General features: G+C 34.7%; 1 protein-coding gene across 3 annotated transcripts in view; it reads right to left on the bottom strand.

Annotated features, from left to right (window-relative positions):
- The window catches only part of PLA2G4A (phospholipase A2 group IVA), a 159,732-nt gene that overhangs the window by 25,500 nt on the left and 117,466 nt on the right, over positions 1–16,766 (bottom strand). For 2 of the 3 annotated variants that reach the window (XM_007175569.2, XM_007175570.2), the window contains exons 11-14: positions 13,404–13,541; positions 13,223–13,315; positions 10,311–10,382; positions 5,340–5,582 (exon numbers count right to left, since the gene is read on the bottom strand). In XM_007175569.2, the coding sequence (XP_007175631.1) occupies positions 5,340–5,582; positions 10,311–10,382; positions 13,223–13,315; positions 13,404–13,541 (546 nt within the window). The remainder of the gene's footprint in view (positions 1–5,339; positions 5,583–10,310; positions 10,383–13,222; positions 13,316–13,403; positions 13,542–16,766) is intronic. The other variant, XM_057533338.1, reaches the window with a different exon arrangement.

The following is a 16,766-nucleotide window of genomic DNA, read 5'->3' as shown; positions in this document are numbered from 1 at the left end:
TATATATTATCAAACCCAACTGTAACATCTATTCCTCTGAAATTTTTATTGTTTACAAATTACATATGTGAACTTTTTGAAAAGGTGAAGAATTATGAGTCTTTATCTTATATTAGTTTTAAAACATTTTACTAATAAGCTAGAAATTTATATTTGGGTACTTTTATTTCTCCTAAAAGCAGCTTTATTTTGAGTATCTATAATCTATTAGAAATTTCATATATAAGATTTATCATCCTTAGAAAACTCCTTAGAAGACAAAAGAGATATTATTAGTATCATTTTAAAGATAAGGAAATGAGGCCCTAAGAGGTTCAGTTTCACACTGTGAGAGTCAAGGTTCCAAGCCAGGTCCAGGAAGTCTAAACCCTACACACAGTGTCACACTGTTACTTCAGAAAGTGGCACAGCCATAAGACTAAAAGGTTTTGAAATGGGTAATTTAAAAAAACAATAACTGGGGATTTCCCTGGTGGTCCAGTGGTTAAGACTTTGCCTTCCAATGCAGGGGGTGCAGGTTCGATCCCTGGTAGGGGAGCTAAGATCCCATATGCCTCACAGCCAAAAAACCAAAACATAGAACAGAAGCAGTGTTGTAACAAATTCAATAAAGACTTTAAAAAAATGGTCCATCAAAAAAAAAAATCTTAAAAAAAAAGCAATAAGTACAATGTATAGAGACAATGTACACATGCATCTATCAATCATGAAAACCACATTGATATGTGTTTTTTATCACAATTAAGCATAAAAAATTAAAAACACATTAATGGGAATTTTTTTTACAATGACATGATTTTCCCTAAAATAATAAAGTACAATGATAATTCACAAATATTTTTCTCTGGTTTTATAAATTGATGCTTTAAATTTTAGCTAAAAGATTAACCAGAAACAGACTATTTCTCTCCTATTCTGTTTGAGTTCCCCCTTCTCATCATGAAGCTGATAGTCTCCTTTTTCCTGTTTTAAATCCAAGATTACATTTGAGAGAAAAATCGTCATGTGGACCAATTCCCAGCTCTGGCATGTAGCTAAACACTATGGTTCCAACTTTCCATATAAACTGACAGGAAGTAATGTTTCTTAATTGTGTTGTAAAAAAAAAAAATAGTTTTGCAAGATATTAACAGATATTCTATATAAAAATTAAGAGTTCCATGATCAAATAGGTTTGAGAAACACAAGATTCAACAACTTAAAATAATAACAAATTATAATGCATGTTCCCTATTTTCCTTACTATGCCTTGGACTAATACTACTTTTTAGTGGAGATGCCAGTTAATACTGACAATAACTCTATAAGATAGGTAACAATTGTTTCTGTTTTATAAGTTAACCATTGGAGTAAACAATGAAGATTGTTGCTTCCTCACTAACCTATGGTTCCATCAGGATCAGGTTGTTGGTTTTTAGTTTCATTCTACTTTTCTATCATTGTTAGCAGAGGTTACGCTAAGTAATGGCTCAGGACCGTCCAGCTAAAAAATGACACAGTTGGGATTCAAATGCAAGTGAAGCTGCTTTTAAAGTACTATACTTGAGGCATCTTTAAGTAGGATTTCTCAAACTCATTAGGGTATCCCATGGCATTGTGAAGAGGGGGATGGAGTTGTTAGTTTTTCCAAATTTATTTGAACTTGAACCCTATTTATTAATACCTACTAAAACGTCACAGAAAGTTTGATGAATGCCCCTATGAAAGAACATCCTCCTGTAAATTAAAGTTTACATGGTTTCCCAACCTGTGAATGAGTTAATCAGGTTCTTTGATAGGTATGGAAACAATCTCTGTTTTATAATTATGAACCATTTCCTTAACAGTTCAGCTGTGGAATTTTACAGTGGTTGTTTTACAAATACATCACACAGATTCAATTTATAATGTACAAATATTTGGATGTTTGTGTTTTGAACTCTGTCCTAAATGAACTCATGTCTTGATTTCTTATTCCAGATGGTGTATGTCACAGTAAATAATATAAACACAAAAGTAAACAGGAAAGAAGTCATGTAACTAGTGAGCAGCTTCTCTAAAATTAGTTTCCCCAGGTATACAACTATTTTGAAGTAAACAAATGAGGGGAATTTTTTCATCTTATTTCTCTTGTTTTCAAAAGATGGTCTGCAAGGTGAAGCAATAGGCACAAAAGTAATACACTAACTTTTTCTCATTTTAGGTTGAGAGATTATTCTAAATGCTCGAATTTTAATCTGTATAAACAAAATCCATATAAACAAAATAGTAAACTAAATGTAAGATTTTTCCCAACATAATACTAGATAAGATTTTTAAAAATCTCTAAAAATAAAAGAGAAATAACCTTAATTAATGTTTTAATTGTGGTATCTTAACTGTATAATAAATAAAAGTTTTAATGACGATTTTATGAACAACGTTGATAATATTTTATGATAAACCTTTTAACTTTTCATTTCAAACATACAGTTTTACTCTAAAATTTGGAAATAACCAGAGGGAGATAAAAAGGGTCTATTTTGGTAAGGGCTTTGTCTGAAAAAGCACTAATCAATTCAGTATATCCAGTCTAAAATGCAGTCATTTTTAGCGATGTTGGTTCATAAGCAACAAACTTGAGTGAACTTGTCACTCACCGAACTGGATTTTTGACTAAAGTCAACATGCTGTATACATTTTTTCAACCAGATAAATATAAAGTGACTGAAGTGTAATTTAATGAGATACACACTGAGAAATAATATTTAAAGTTCCTTCTGAAGCTCATTAATCTAAAACAATTTTAGGTTAGAACATTTCAATATATCTCAACAAAAGAAATATTCAACCTGTGTAATATCATATTTTAGGATGATTAATATTTTCTATCTCTTCATGTCATTTTATGAAAACTGTCCCTCTTTTTTCAAAAGGCACCGAATAAAGAAGTCAGATAAGGTGATGCACAACTATTATCCTCCAAGCACTAGAGGGACGGCAAATGAAGATCATGCATCCTCGCGGACCTACAATCGCATCAGGATCAGGGTTGCTGGCTTTTAGTTTTACTGTACTTTTCTATCATTGTTAAATAAAGTATATAAGTCCCTCCAAGAATCAAATTTTCAAGGAAGGGTCATGAAATGATTTTAATCTTCATGAGGGCAAGGACTGCATGTCTTGTTGACAGCTGGATCCCTAGTGCCACGCACACTGAAGGAGCTCTGTAAATACTGTGGCAATGCAAGAACGAACAAAGGAAAGAAGAAAGATGAAAATGAAGAACAATCTGACATATGGTGAGAATAATGAAAGAGGCAGACTTCCTAAGGGTACCAAATGTATCTAATAAAAATGTAGGTTGCCCAGTTAAGTTTAAATTTCAGATAAACAGCAAACAATTTTTATACAAGGATGTCCCAAATGTTATAAGGGGCATACTTATATTCTCTCTATCTCTCTCTCTCTCTATATATATATATATAAATTGAAATTCAAATTTAACTGAGCACTGTATTTTTCCGAGCAACGCTAACACTTCCAAATCTACATAAACTATTGCAAAACCACCAGGAAGCTGTTAAAATGTCGAGTGCAGGACTTGTGCTGTGCAAACCACAGAAGGAGCTATGCTTGGTATTGTGATTAAAGTAATAACATAAAACAGACGTAATAAGTACACACAAGGAAACTTCCATTTTTACATCAGCAAGACGATGACTAATAAAACCAAGGGCTATGAGGAAGAGAGTGAGCGGAAGGAAAAGGCTTCTGAGCAATGTCAAGAAGCCTGTTCAAGTGTCCCAATTCTAGCTCAGCTGAGCAATTCTAGGTAAACATGATGCTATCTTCTTTGATCTTCCTTTTCTATGGAGTAAAATAACTAACGATTCTTTCTAGTCCTAAATGCTCTATGAGGCTGAGTTTTTTTGTTGGTTTGTTTGTTTGTTTAAGCCCATCATAATTCATCCATAAAGCCTGTTTCTAAAGAAGATACATTTAATTGGTATTGTAATAGCAATAACTTAAATCATAAGTAACACACAAAAAAATAACATCACTGATTGTATGGTCAAGTGTTTTTATTTTGGATGAATTTAAAAAGAGACACTGACTTTATCACAAATAGACTTTTATCATAGTTCATGTGAAAGGCTTTGCATTGCAGGTATATAATCATGTCCTAGACTTTGATGCCACAAACATAATGCAAAATATAGTGAGTTTCTACTCCTCTTGTTTAAAAAACAGGGGTAACTTTTGCTTCTGCAATTTCCCTTAAGCTCAAGCAACAAACAGAAACAGCATTACCTAAACAATAATAAGATCTAAAGCCATGTCTAATTTTTATAGGTAGAATCCTTAAACAGTAGTAGAAAGTTTTTTGGAAAAATTTCCATTTACATTCTCATAGCCTCCTGTCAATGTTCTTAGGCAGAAATGATTGAGAAATGACATTTGGGCAGTTAAGGGGAAAAAGATGGTATGAAGAAGTAGAAAAAATGTAAGATGCCAGGAGCATTATAAGAAAGATAATTATGTAGTGATTATTCACCAAGACAAATTTACCTTTTAATTTGGAACATGCATGGAACTGAAGAATCAAGGCAAGTATTCTCTGGAGTTTGGTTAAGTGACAAACCTGAAAGTGAGTGGGTTCTTATGAGGTTCTTAAGTGGCCTTAAGAAAGTTACCTAACCTTTCAGAGAACTGGAAGGACAGATTCAGTAGCCTGAGGGACACTGCAGATGGGCAAACTCAACTCCACTCACACCCCTAAGGGGCACACATTACTGCTCTGCACTGGAGACATAGGCTGAGGACCGCATGTACCAGATTCCCTCCCAGCTCTGGATCTGCTGAGACCTATCCTCTGCCAAGGAGAAACACCCACGTGAGATTTGAAGGAGGAAATGAGACAGAGGCTACGTTTCTGCTATTTCTACTGCCAAGCACCGTTGTGGGGAGCGTTTGTGGGGGTGATCCTGAAGAGTTTTTGGAGTCATTCCGAGATGCTCAGCCTGGAGCTTGCTCCTCCAAGCCCTGGAACAATTTTGTAAGCACCTACTTTAAACCTCTTTTGCTTAAACAAGGGAGAGGGTTTCCTGTTTGTTGTGAGTGAACCTTGACCAATATAGAGAGGAGCAAAGTCCCCCTCAATATTTCAATGAAAACTGTTTATGCTGACATGACGATGCCACTTCCTGCCCAATGTATTTTTTCTTCCAAAAAAACAACTCAGAGCCCTTCATACATTAAATGCATGTTTTAAAATTTGATTGTAAATTAATTACTATTAATAATTAAAATGCTCCTCCCCAGAGAAGGAAGAAAGATCTCCTGAATTAGCTTCAATGGATTACATTTTGTGTACTTACCTGCTACAGCTGCGTCCAATTCATCTTCCTCCAAGGACTCCTGGGTGGTAAAGTTTCTCAAAGGAGACATCGGATAGGATGTATTGAGATTCAAGCCCAGCATGAAGTTGTGCACCTTCCCAGCTCGTCCTTCTCTGGTATTAAACAAAGCTGAGTCACTCACCAAGGCCATTATCATACGTTGGACCCAACTTGCTTGATTATCATTTTGATATTCTCTTTCTGCTTCTTCATTTTCAGTGCCTAAGGAAAAAGAAAAGATCATTATACAGATTCCGAAAATCCATAATAACGAAAAAGATCTTTGGGCAATGGAATGTTAACATTAATGATGAAGCTCTACAGCTTTTGATTCAATAAACATTTGTGTAAATTATAGTAAATATTTCCGTTAATCATTTTTGTTCTTAACTTATTTTTACTGTACTGTTTATCGGTAGTCAGTCTAAAGGCTGTATTATTGGCAGTGTTGCTTGGCCTATTCTTTAATTTCCAGAGAAACTTCTGTTTTTCCCTTTCCCCAATTCTTTTCTTTCTTTTCCCTGGCTACACACACATACACACACACACACACACACACAACATACACACAGAGGGAATATCCACAGTAGCTAATCCCCTTCCTTTCCCAAGTTTCCTTCCCTGTCCTGTTTAATAAACATCCAGAAATCATGCAGACTGAGAGCAGACAACTGAAGGATTCAACATATATTTGCCCTCTGAACTGTCATTTCATTCTTGCTTACAAAGTTTGGGGTTTAAAAGTCTGTAAATTAAACATATGTTTTAAAATGTGTTAAAATTCAGGAATCTTCCAAAAGAAGCCATTTTCAATGATTTTTCCTTAAAATCTATGCACTCATCACTACTACTGGGAAGCCATATTGTGTAGTTATTTAGAGCACTGGCTCCAGAACCACACTACCCTGATTCCAATCCTCTCTCCACTGTTTACTAGTTAGTTGACCCTTCTCAGTCTTCATTTCCTCATCAGTAAACCTCATAGGGTTGTTGTGAGGATAAACTAAGTTAATGCATTCATGTAAATTTCTTAGAAAAATTTAAGCCCACATTAAATTCTCAATAAACACTAGTTGGTAGTAGAAATAGTTGTAATAGCAGCAGTGTCATAATCCTCATCATCAATATTATTCATTCATAACTCAAATCTAAGAACACTGTATGGTAGAGTACAATCTCCCCTACCTAAATCCCTTCTGTTCAGATTTCTGGGAACCCTGGATATAAATATATATGCATATATAAATCTATATGTGTATGTGTGTGTGTGTGTGTTGAGAGAAGAAAAAAAGAATCTATGTTCAAACTTCATAATTTTCAATAAATGGTAACTAAGCATACATAAGACCATAATAAATATTGATTTTTATCTTCAAAAGATTAGCTTAACTGAGCTCAGTAAATGGAGGGATCTTTCTCTCAATAAACAATGCAGGGCTTCCCTGGTGGCGCAGTGGTTGAGAGTCTGCCTGCCAATGCAGGGGACACGGGTTCGGGCCCTGGTCTGGGAAGATCCCACATGCCGTAGAGCGGCTGGGCCCGTGAGCCACAATTGCTGAGCCTGCGCGTCTGGAGCCTGTGCTCCGCAACAAGAGAGGCCGCGATAGTGAGAGGCCCGCGCACCGCGATGAAGAGTGGCCCCCGCTTGCTGCAACTGGAGAAAGCCCTCGCACAGAAACGAAGACCCAGCACAGCCATAAATAAATAAATAAACAAATACTATAAAAAAAAAAAAAACAACAATGCAGATGACTGCCTAGTCATGAAAAAACAAATGTACAGTCTTTTCTACTCCCACATTTTTCTAATGCCAAGTATAACAAAGAAAATCTTTCAATAGAATGAATCGGGCTCTAAAATGAATGATTTATATCTTAGTTACACAGGATATGAATAAGACACTCAATCATTTTCCAAAGGTTTGGAGCTCCCTCCTCTTTTTCTTCTTCTTCTTCATCATCACTGTTGTTGTTATTATTATTATTATTAAATTTATCCCACTTCTATACCAGCAGTGGATCTACTTTCCTTATGATGTATTTGGAAATGGCATCATTTGTGGGACGAACCCAAAAGTCAACCGGTAAATCATATGTATTGCTTATTAGCTATAACTCTAATAGTAAATTTCTATTTATTAGCCTTTTACAACTTAAAACCCTTTGTATGCACTTGCTAATTTGATGATTACAGCAATTCTGTGAAAGCAGGTAAAATGATGCCAGCACAGATTTGAAAAAACTAAAGTTGAAAATGCCTAAAGACCTCGTTCAAAATCACGTGACTAAAAATGAAGGGGCATCAAGAGAAGGAGAAGACAAGCCACAGACTGGGAGAAAATATTTGCAAAAGACACATCTGGGGAGATCCCTGGTGACCTAGTAGTTAGGATTCCGGGCTTTCACTGCCATGGCCCGTGTTCAATCCCTGGTCAAGGAACTGAGATCCCACAAGCCGTGTGGGGTGGCCAAAAAAAAAAGAGAATCGATTAACCCTTCAATTTAAAAAAAAAGACAATAAAAAAAAAGAATTTTACTAAAGTAAAACATTGTTTAACAAAACTGTTAACTGCTCATCCTCCTCAAAGTTAAAAAAAAAAAAAAAAAAGACACATCTGATAATGGGCTGTTACCCAAAATATCCAAAAACTTTTAAAACTCATCAATAAGAAAACAAACATCTCAATTTAAAAATGGGCAAAAGACCTTAGTAGTCACCTCACCAAAGAAGACATATAGATGGCAAGTAAGTATATGAAAAGATGTTCCATGTCACATGTCATCAAGGAAATGCAGATTAAAACACCAAGATGACACTACACACCTCTTAGAAATGTCAAAATCCAAAACACTGACAGCACCGAATGCTGGTGAGGATGTGGAGCAACAGGAACTCTCACACATTTGCTGGTGGAAACACAAAATGGAACAATTACTTTGCAAGACACTTTGGAAGTTTCTTACAAAACTTTGTTATCACATGATACAGAAATCATGCTTCTTGATTTTTTACCCAAAGGAGTTGAAAACATATCCAGACAAAAATCTGAACATGGATGTTTATAGCAGCATTATTCATAACTGCCAAAATTTGAAAGCCACCAAGATATTCTTCAGTAGGTAACCGGACAAACTATGGTATATCCAGACAATGAAATATTATTCAGTGCTAAAAAGAAATGAGCTATCAAGCCATAAAAAGAAATGGAGGAAACTTAAATGCATATTACTAAGTGAAAGAAGCCAATCTGAAAAGGCTACACACTGTATGATTCCAACTATATAACATTCTAGAAAGGCAAAATGATGGAGACAGTAAGAAAATCAGTGGTTGCCAGGGGCTGGGGGTGGGAAGCAGAGAGATAAATAGAGCACAGAAGATTTTAGGGCAGTGAAAGTACTCTGTATGATACTATAAAGGTAGATACATGTCATTATACATTTGTGAAGACCTGTAGAATATACAACACCAAGAGTGAATCCTAAAGCTTGGACTTTGGGTGATAATGATGTGTCAGTACAGGTTCATTGATTGTAATAAATGTACCACTCTGGTATAAGATGCTGAAAGTGGTGAAGGCTATGTATGTGGGTGCAGGAAATATATGGGAACTCTGTACTTTTTGCTCAGTTTTGCTGTGAGTCTAAAACTACTCTAATAAATAAAGGCTATTTTAAAAAAATGAATATTAAGAGCTAATAAGAAATCCTCAGAAACATCCTAAATATCATTCTCCAATATAGGCTGGCACTAAAACAAAAACAGCCATATTCAGAGGGTCCTTGAACTTCTCAGCCTTAAGATAACAAGCTAGTACTGCAGAGGTGATCAAATGTACTGATCATTTTGGCAATTTACTTAATAATTGATAAACCATTATTACATCTACTTGATAGTCCCCAAATCAATACATAATTAATTCTAGAAATGCTAGGCATATGCTATTTATCACCTTTGTACTATCTCCCTTCATTAAAAAGAAATTCAAAATAAAAAAAAAAAGACCGGAACAACTAAAAAATAACAGCCCAGCTATGAAAAGAGAACTTTAATTTTAGTGTTGATTCAGCAAAGATTAAACAGGCTCTTCCAATATCTATACCTTGGCTGGTGGAGTTCTTTAGGTTTTGGACAAGAAAGCATTTAATATCTTTTAAAATCTAGATGATTGTATTCAAACTATAACAGGACATGTTCACCCAGTTGTTATAAAATCTTCTCTTTGTTTTTTGTTTATTTGTTTTGGCTTTTGAGCTATTAGGAACATTTGTACCAATGGCTGTGTCAAAATGTAAAATCATTCCATTTTACCACATAACAATTGCAACAAATATCCGTGATCCTTGCCTTATCTCTTCCCCGACTCCCCATTAACTATTGTGATCCACACAAAGCTAAAAACCACCTTGTTAAGGTGTAAAAGTACTCACTTGTACTACAAAGTAATATACAAAACAAAAATTTCTCAATAATTCTCCCCCACTTCATCACTGATCCCTTCCTGAGAGATAGAATGTTGGCAATGGGATAAGGCTCAGGAATGGAGTGAGAACATCATTTTCTACAGGTTACTTAATAATAAGATTTTAAAAGATTAAATTTTAGTTATTAAAGCCATGTAAAATGTTCCCAAATCACAATTTCCATGTTGAGAAGCCTGGTGCTCTAATCAGACTTAACACAGAATTTGGTATTTCTACCATCTCAGTTTGTTCTCTGTTCAACTGATAATATTTTTGAGGTATTTAAAAGAAATGAAATAAGGGATACTTGTGTTGCATATTTTATTACGTATATGGCATTAATTCTTGCTCTGAATTGAAAGCTACCATTCTATAACTCAATGCCTTAAGCAGAGACTACCATTAGCATCTTGAGTGAGAAAATCAGACAAAACATTCATGTCCTTTCTTAATCCACTTCTGCCAGAGGAGTTTCCAGCTCTCTTACCTTTGGGTTCTTGTGATTCATCATCACTATCCGAGCTATCATTACTCACAATATGCTTTGCTGTAATATTTTCTGCAGAAAGAAAACAAAACAATTGAAGAATCTCAGGTGTCAAGACTCACAATGAAATTTACTGTAAGGAAGTAATCGTAGCAAAACCACAGTGAGGTCTATTAGATTTACTGGTATAAATCTAGGTCAATTTAGTAAATCTAAATGTCTTAGCTTTACTAGTATTTTCAAATTTCTCATTTGAAAGCAAAATTTCCCAGGGTATGAAAAATTAGGTTAGAATGATTCATACATGATTTTAAAGGGGAGAATTTTTATTTGTTTATCTTAATTCTGACAGAAAGAATAACTTGATTATATAATTCTTATTATATCAAAAAATTTTTTCTTCAATTAAATATGTTGAAATGATGTTTATGAAGGTCAATACAGGGTAAAGCCAAAATTTACAAGGGGGCCACAAAATTGTTTCATCAAAATGAATGAAGCTACTAATATATCTTTTGATTTTAATAATACTGAATATTGTCCTTTGAAATGTCTGTTTTGGTATCAGTTTATGCTTCCTCGGAACATATTAAGAGAGCAGTTATAAAAACTAAAATAGAAAACATAAATCCGTAAAACAAAAACAAGAATAAAATCTAGCATAACTTGTTGTCTTTTTTCAAGTAAGAAGCACTCAAATTATGGAGCACACAAACCATTTTATAATCAACATTTGTAGAAAAATCAAACATTTTTTGGACATGTACATGAAATCTTTATCTGTAGAGTGATTTTTTTTCCTCCTGTTAGTCAATAGAATTTTTTTTTTAATCCTAAGAAACTGACTCCAAATTGATAACTTTCAGTAATAGAGAGCCATTTGGGCTTTTAAATTGAGAGAAATATAGGTATAACATTTGGTTTCCCCATATTATGCTCCAATTTACCTTAAAGTGTTTCTTTGAAAGAGAGGAAAACAAAACAAAAACCACCTTTGAACACCACTTTAAGAGGTAGACTTTAGTCGGCCAGTGGATGAAAGGGTCACCAGGAGTCCTCAGATTCCCCTCAGTCACCACTCTGGTCTCATTTCTGGAAACCCTTACCTAATCTGAGGTAACACGCATCCTGCTGGCCGGTGGTTCTCAAGGACACAATATTCCCCTTAAGTCTGACACACAGAGAAAGTAAATAAGCTGCCAAACCACTGGTCTCAAAGGGGCTGTCTCACAACAAAGAATATTCAAGACTACTGAGTATAAACATTCTCCTTTTCCTTGGCCGTCAGCCATTGTCTCATCCACCTTCAGATGTGTTATTTCAGTCCTATTCTCTTCCTGCCTTAGAAGGAAAAAGCAGCAAACCCTGGGTTTATCTGGATTATTTAACACAGAAGAACACAGAGAAGCAAGCCTCATAAGAGGTGATACTTCTGTTCTTTTTCTCTTCTTTTTTTCTGAACTCTTCACATCTTAGAGGAGAGTTAGTTATTCCCACAAAGTTAGAGTTGAGAACAGGTTATTCTTCTGGGATATAATGTTCATTAAAATAAATCAAGTCAGAGCTTTTCAGCATTATGCACTTTGCCTTTCAGTTACCCTTAAGAGCATGTGGCTCTGTAGTTAAGGTCAGAGAACACTCAAAAGTTCCACCAACCTTGGCTGCTTATTCACTGAGTGATGCTCGGAGGACAGGAGCAAGTTCAAGGACAAAGTGCCTTTTTGGTTGTTTTTATTTTTATATTAAAATCTTTGGCTCTATTGCAATCATAAGATCACTTCTCCATTATTTACTAAGAACTACCCCCCAATATTAAGGACTATAGCAAGTTACTGCACTTAATATAAATATCACATATCTAAAATCAATTCTCACAGGAAGAGTGATCATACTACTTATAAGCCAATTTGTAGTGCATTAATTAAAGTACAACTGTATTTTTGTTTTGCATATAAAGCTTAATTAAATAAACTGTCTGTCTGCAATAACTGAGGATGGCTTGTCAGAAAAATCCTACAGTAAGTTTTTTACATGCAAGTATTCTTCAGATAAATTGTTGAGAAAGTCATTTATGCTGTTCTGTTAACTCTGTCCTCAAATAAATGTGTGATATTTCACACACAGAGAAGAGGTAGTAGGTAGGTAGTGTGCTGATAATCTACAGGACCCTTCTCCCCAGCCTCAGCTAGGCTGGCCCCAAATTCAAATTTAGCATCTCCCTGCTCCATCCCACCGCCAGTCAAAATAGCCATGAAAAATTTAGTGTTGATTGAGCTACAGATGGCAAGACATTTAGGAGATATTGAATGCACGTTTTGTTTCGTTTACTTTAAATCCAATTTATTCATTAAAGAAAACATGTTTCTATGGTATAAATATTATAACAAATGAATACTGCTGGTCCTCAATTGAGTTCATCTACTTTTTCAAGCTTTGTAAATATTATTTTTAATTTATTGTGGGCTAGTGAGTTAGATTTAAAGAAAATCATTGGTGTTAATTTATTAGATGTGATTTGAAACATTTTTTCCATTTTTTTGGTATGAATAAGCTGTGAGAAGTGAGGTAGTATTTAAGAGGTAAATGAACTGACAAGCATGAATTTAAGTGTTATACTGCGTTCAATTGTTGTTGAATCTAATCTTCAAAAAGCTACCCTTACTGATAAAAGGAGTACAGATCTTCCTCAAATTACAATGGGGTTATGTCCCAATAAATCCACTGTAAATTGAAAATTTTGCAAGATGCACATGCATTGAATATATATAATCTACTGAACACCACAGCTTAGCCTAGCCTACTTTAGAACAATTACAATCTTTATGATGATTTAATTTTCTCTCAACATATGTGTTAATGAAATTTACCAATATAGTGTAATTATTATCAATGTAAGCATGTTTTTACAATACCTAGTTCTTCTTCCATTGTGGAACCTTTACTTTGTGAGCCAGAAACTCCCAAGACTCTGTTGAACAATATAGAAAAGGCACTCCCCCAGACACCTAAAATAAAGCAAAAACAGAGAATAACTTAGAATGCACCAGGATTTAAAACAGTCAAACAAACTCATGGTAGATTTTTATCACTTACCCATTAAGAAATGCAAGGGGTTTTCTTCATATTTCTTTACAACTGTTCCCATAAAAAATTTACTTCCAAATAAGTCAGGAGCCATAAAAGTACCATATTTAGCCATGCCAATCTCATATGGACTAAATTCAACCCAATCTGAAATCATTTTAAAAAATGCAATCCATTAATAGGGAAATACTACGGAGATGTGCACAAAGATTACTTCAACATTGTCATGATTATTCTCATTCATTTATTTAAAATATTCTTAAAAAATTAACCAAATGCCTATTATGCATATGGCATTGTATAGGAGAAGTTGGGAGGGAAAAGCTTACCGATGAATAAAATGAGAACACAAAGTATCCCTTAATTTGCACAAATTGAATACCTTTTCACGTTTAAAAACTCAGACATCTTTTATAAAGTCCATCTTACTTCTAAAGAAGGGAAAACTTTAGACTCAGTTTTAAAACTGCTGGCTCAGATGTTTAAAATCTGTGCAATTTTGGGTAGATTACTTGTATTCTCTGTGTTTTATTTCCTTAATCTGTAAAATGTGAATAAAATCAGTAGATAGTTTGTAGAATTGTTGTGAAGATCTAACGAGTTAAGAAACTTAAAGAACTTAGAAGAGGACATAGCACATTCTAATCACTCAATAAATAGTAGCCACTATTATATTTCATGTATTCCTGTGGCTATAACTATGCCTAATAATTATCTGAATCTTAATCTATCCAAAAAGAATTCCTGGTTTTCGACTCCCATTTCCTTGCCAATCTTTGTCTTCCCCTGTTTGGTAAATGGTACTACTTTTCATATATTCATACCACTATCTATACTTTAGAATTATTCTTGATGGTCCTCTTTCTCTTATATCTCAAATACAAAAAATCAAGTTCTGTAGGCTCCATCATCAGATGTGGTTAGAAACGGGCTACTTATCCATTTGTTCACCATGACCATACTGGTACAAGCTGCCATACTCTCTCCTGGATCTCCACAATAGCCTCTTAAAACTTTCTCTATTCCCCTACTATTTTGTTGATATCCTGTAGCCAGATGGATTTTTAAAAATATAAATCACACCACACCAGTACCAGCTGAAAGCTTTCCAATGGCTTCCCATTACACTGAAAATAAAAACATGGCCGAGAAGTCCTCATGATGGTCTGGCCCATGCTCCTTGTCTGACTACATATCTTAACCAATCTCCTATCACATTTTGTCTTACTTATTCCACTTCAGCCACACACCTTCTTAATGTTCCTCCAAGAGACCAAGCTCATTCCTATCTCACAGCCCTTATGCTTGCGATTCCCTTCTGTAACCATAAGGCTTGCTCCTTCCTAACTTTAGTTCAAAGTCTTTGTTGACCATCTTATATGGAGTCCCACTACCACGCACCCCTGCCTAACCCCAAGCTCTCTGTCTGCCTTTATTTTTTTTCCAGTTTTTCCCTTTCTAAAATTATTGCATGTCTATAACTCTTTATCCAACAATCCAAAATCCAAATAACTCCAAAATCCACAAGTTTTTTGCTATTCATTTGGTAGTAAAACCTGACCTGAACTCATTTAGCAGAAAAACCAGTCTTGAAAAGATGTGAGGCTTAATCTTTAGATATCCCATGGAATGTGAATATCAATACATTCCATTGGAGAAATCACTCTATTTGATTATAAGACCCCAGTGGGGTATTATGTAATATATAGTATATTTTTTAACTTCAAAATCTAAAATATTCTGAATTTTAAAACATCTGTCCTCAAAGTTTTGGAAAAGGAATTGTGGATATGCATATATTTATTATTTACTCAATAGTATAGGTTAGAACATTCTACTTTTGTGAAACAAGTTATAAAATCACAATTGTGATGAGAACACATTATAATTCATTTCACATCAAAGCCAAATGGTGCATATACCCTTCATGACAAAGTGGTGTGTTTTATAATGACTTACATGGAGTTAGTGAGACATGACTAGCAATGAATCAGAGGCCATTAGGAAAATTTCTATATCACTGTGAGTAATTTCTTATCTCTGAATTTAACACCCCTCTCCAGGGTACTAAAGCATAAAGACCTCCTGGTTCCTACTTCTCTAGCAATCTCTTCTTGATTAATGTTGTGGTTTGTGTACACAGTAATGAGAGACATTCTCAAGAGGTAGATTTGCTCTCTAATCCTCACTGAAGAACTCACTACGGTACTTTGACTATTTCTCTGCTGCTGATTCCTACATTTCAAACTGGAACCTCTCTCCTGAGCCTCCATCTACTCATTTCCATCTTCTTGTTGTACGCTTGAGTATGCTGTCATCATACCCTGCTACACTTGCCTGGAAAGGAGCTCATCACCTTGTTTCCCAGTCTAGCTTACCTGTTTCTGTAAATCACGCTACCACCGCCCAGAAAAAAAAAAATTTTTCTTAACTGAAATCACTCTTAAACCCACTTACATCGAATCCATCCATCACACATTTCACTGGCAACCTTTAAGCTTTTCACATCCATCTTCTCCTCTCTTTCCTTATCAGTTTCTCCCTAGTTTCAGGACCTTATTTAAAGAAACACAGTAATATCACTGCTTCCGGTTTCCTTCTTACCAATCTACCCATATGAATCACCAAAATACTTTTTTTCAAAAACACTATTTAAATAATTTTATTGCCCTACCAAAAAATCATTAAGTATTTCCCATTATCATAACTGAATAAAAACATTTCTGTCTGGAATTCAAAGCTTTCTATAACTTGGCACTAATGGTTTTCCCAAATATACCACTACTCTTCACCAGTTCATGCATGAGACCAAGGCTAGTGTCTCTTTACTGCTCCCCAAAATATACCTTTGGCTTCCTTTCTGAACATTTTCTTATACTGTTCACACAAAGTTGACTTTTCACCCCCAATTGATAGATCTTTCCAAGTTCAACTTAAATCTGAGTTCCATCACCCTCATGAAGTCTTTCTTATGACTATACTAAATCTCTAATATCTTACAATTTATGTCAGTTCTACATACTCTAAAAGATAGTAGTATTCTATGTGTATGGCCTACTAATTTTTCATGTTTTCTTTTTGTCTCGTTAATGGGACTATAGACTTCTTGAGGAAGTACTATATTTTTACTTCTATAGTGTCTGTTAAAGAACTTAACATGATGTTAAGTCTATAAATTATGCTCAGTAAATGCAATTTACTGACCAATGGAAACTTTAAAATGAAAGTTTGAAATCCTACTAGAAATGTAGTGAAGTGGAGGAACCAAAAATATCTAACCATTTAAACAACTAATATTTATGTGTTTAAAGTCTTCAAAAGGGGAAAGTGTTTAAAACTTTTCTAAGAGGGAAGATAAACATTCTGTGGTAT

The sequence above is a fragment of the Balaenoptera acutorostrata genome, chromosome 1, assembly GCF_949987535.1.
Source record: "Balaenoptera acutorostrata chromosome 1, mBalAcu1.1, whole genome shotgun sequence".
In the NCBI taxonomy this organism is placed as follows: domain Eukaryota; kingdom Metazoa; phylum Chordata; class Mammalia; order Artiodactyla; family Balaenopteridae; genus Balaenoptera; species Balaenoptera acutorostrata.
This window is presented reverse-complemented; position numbering and strand designations above follow the sequence as displayed.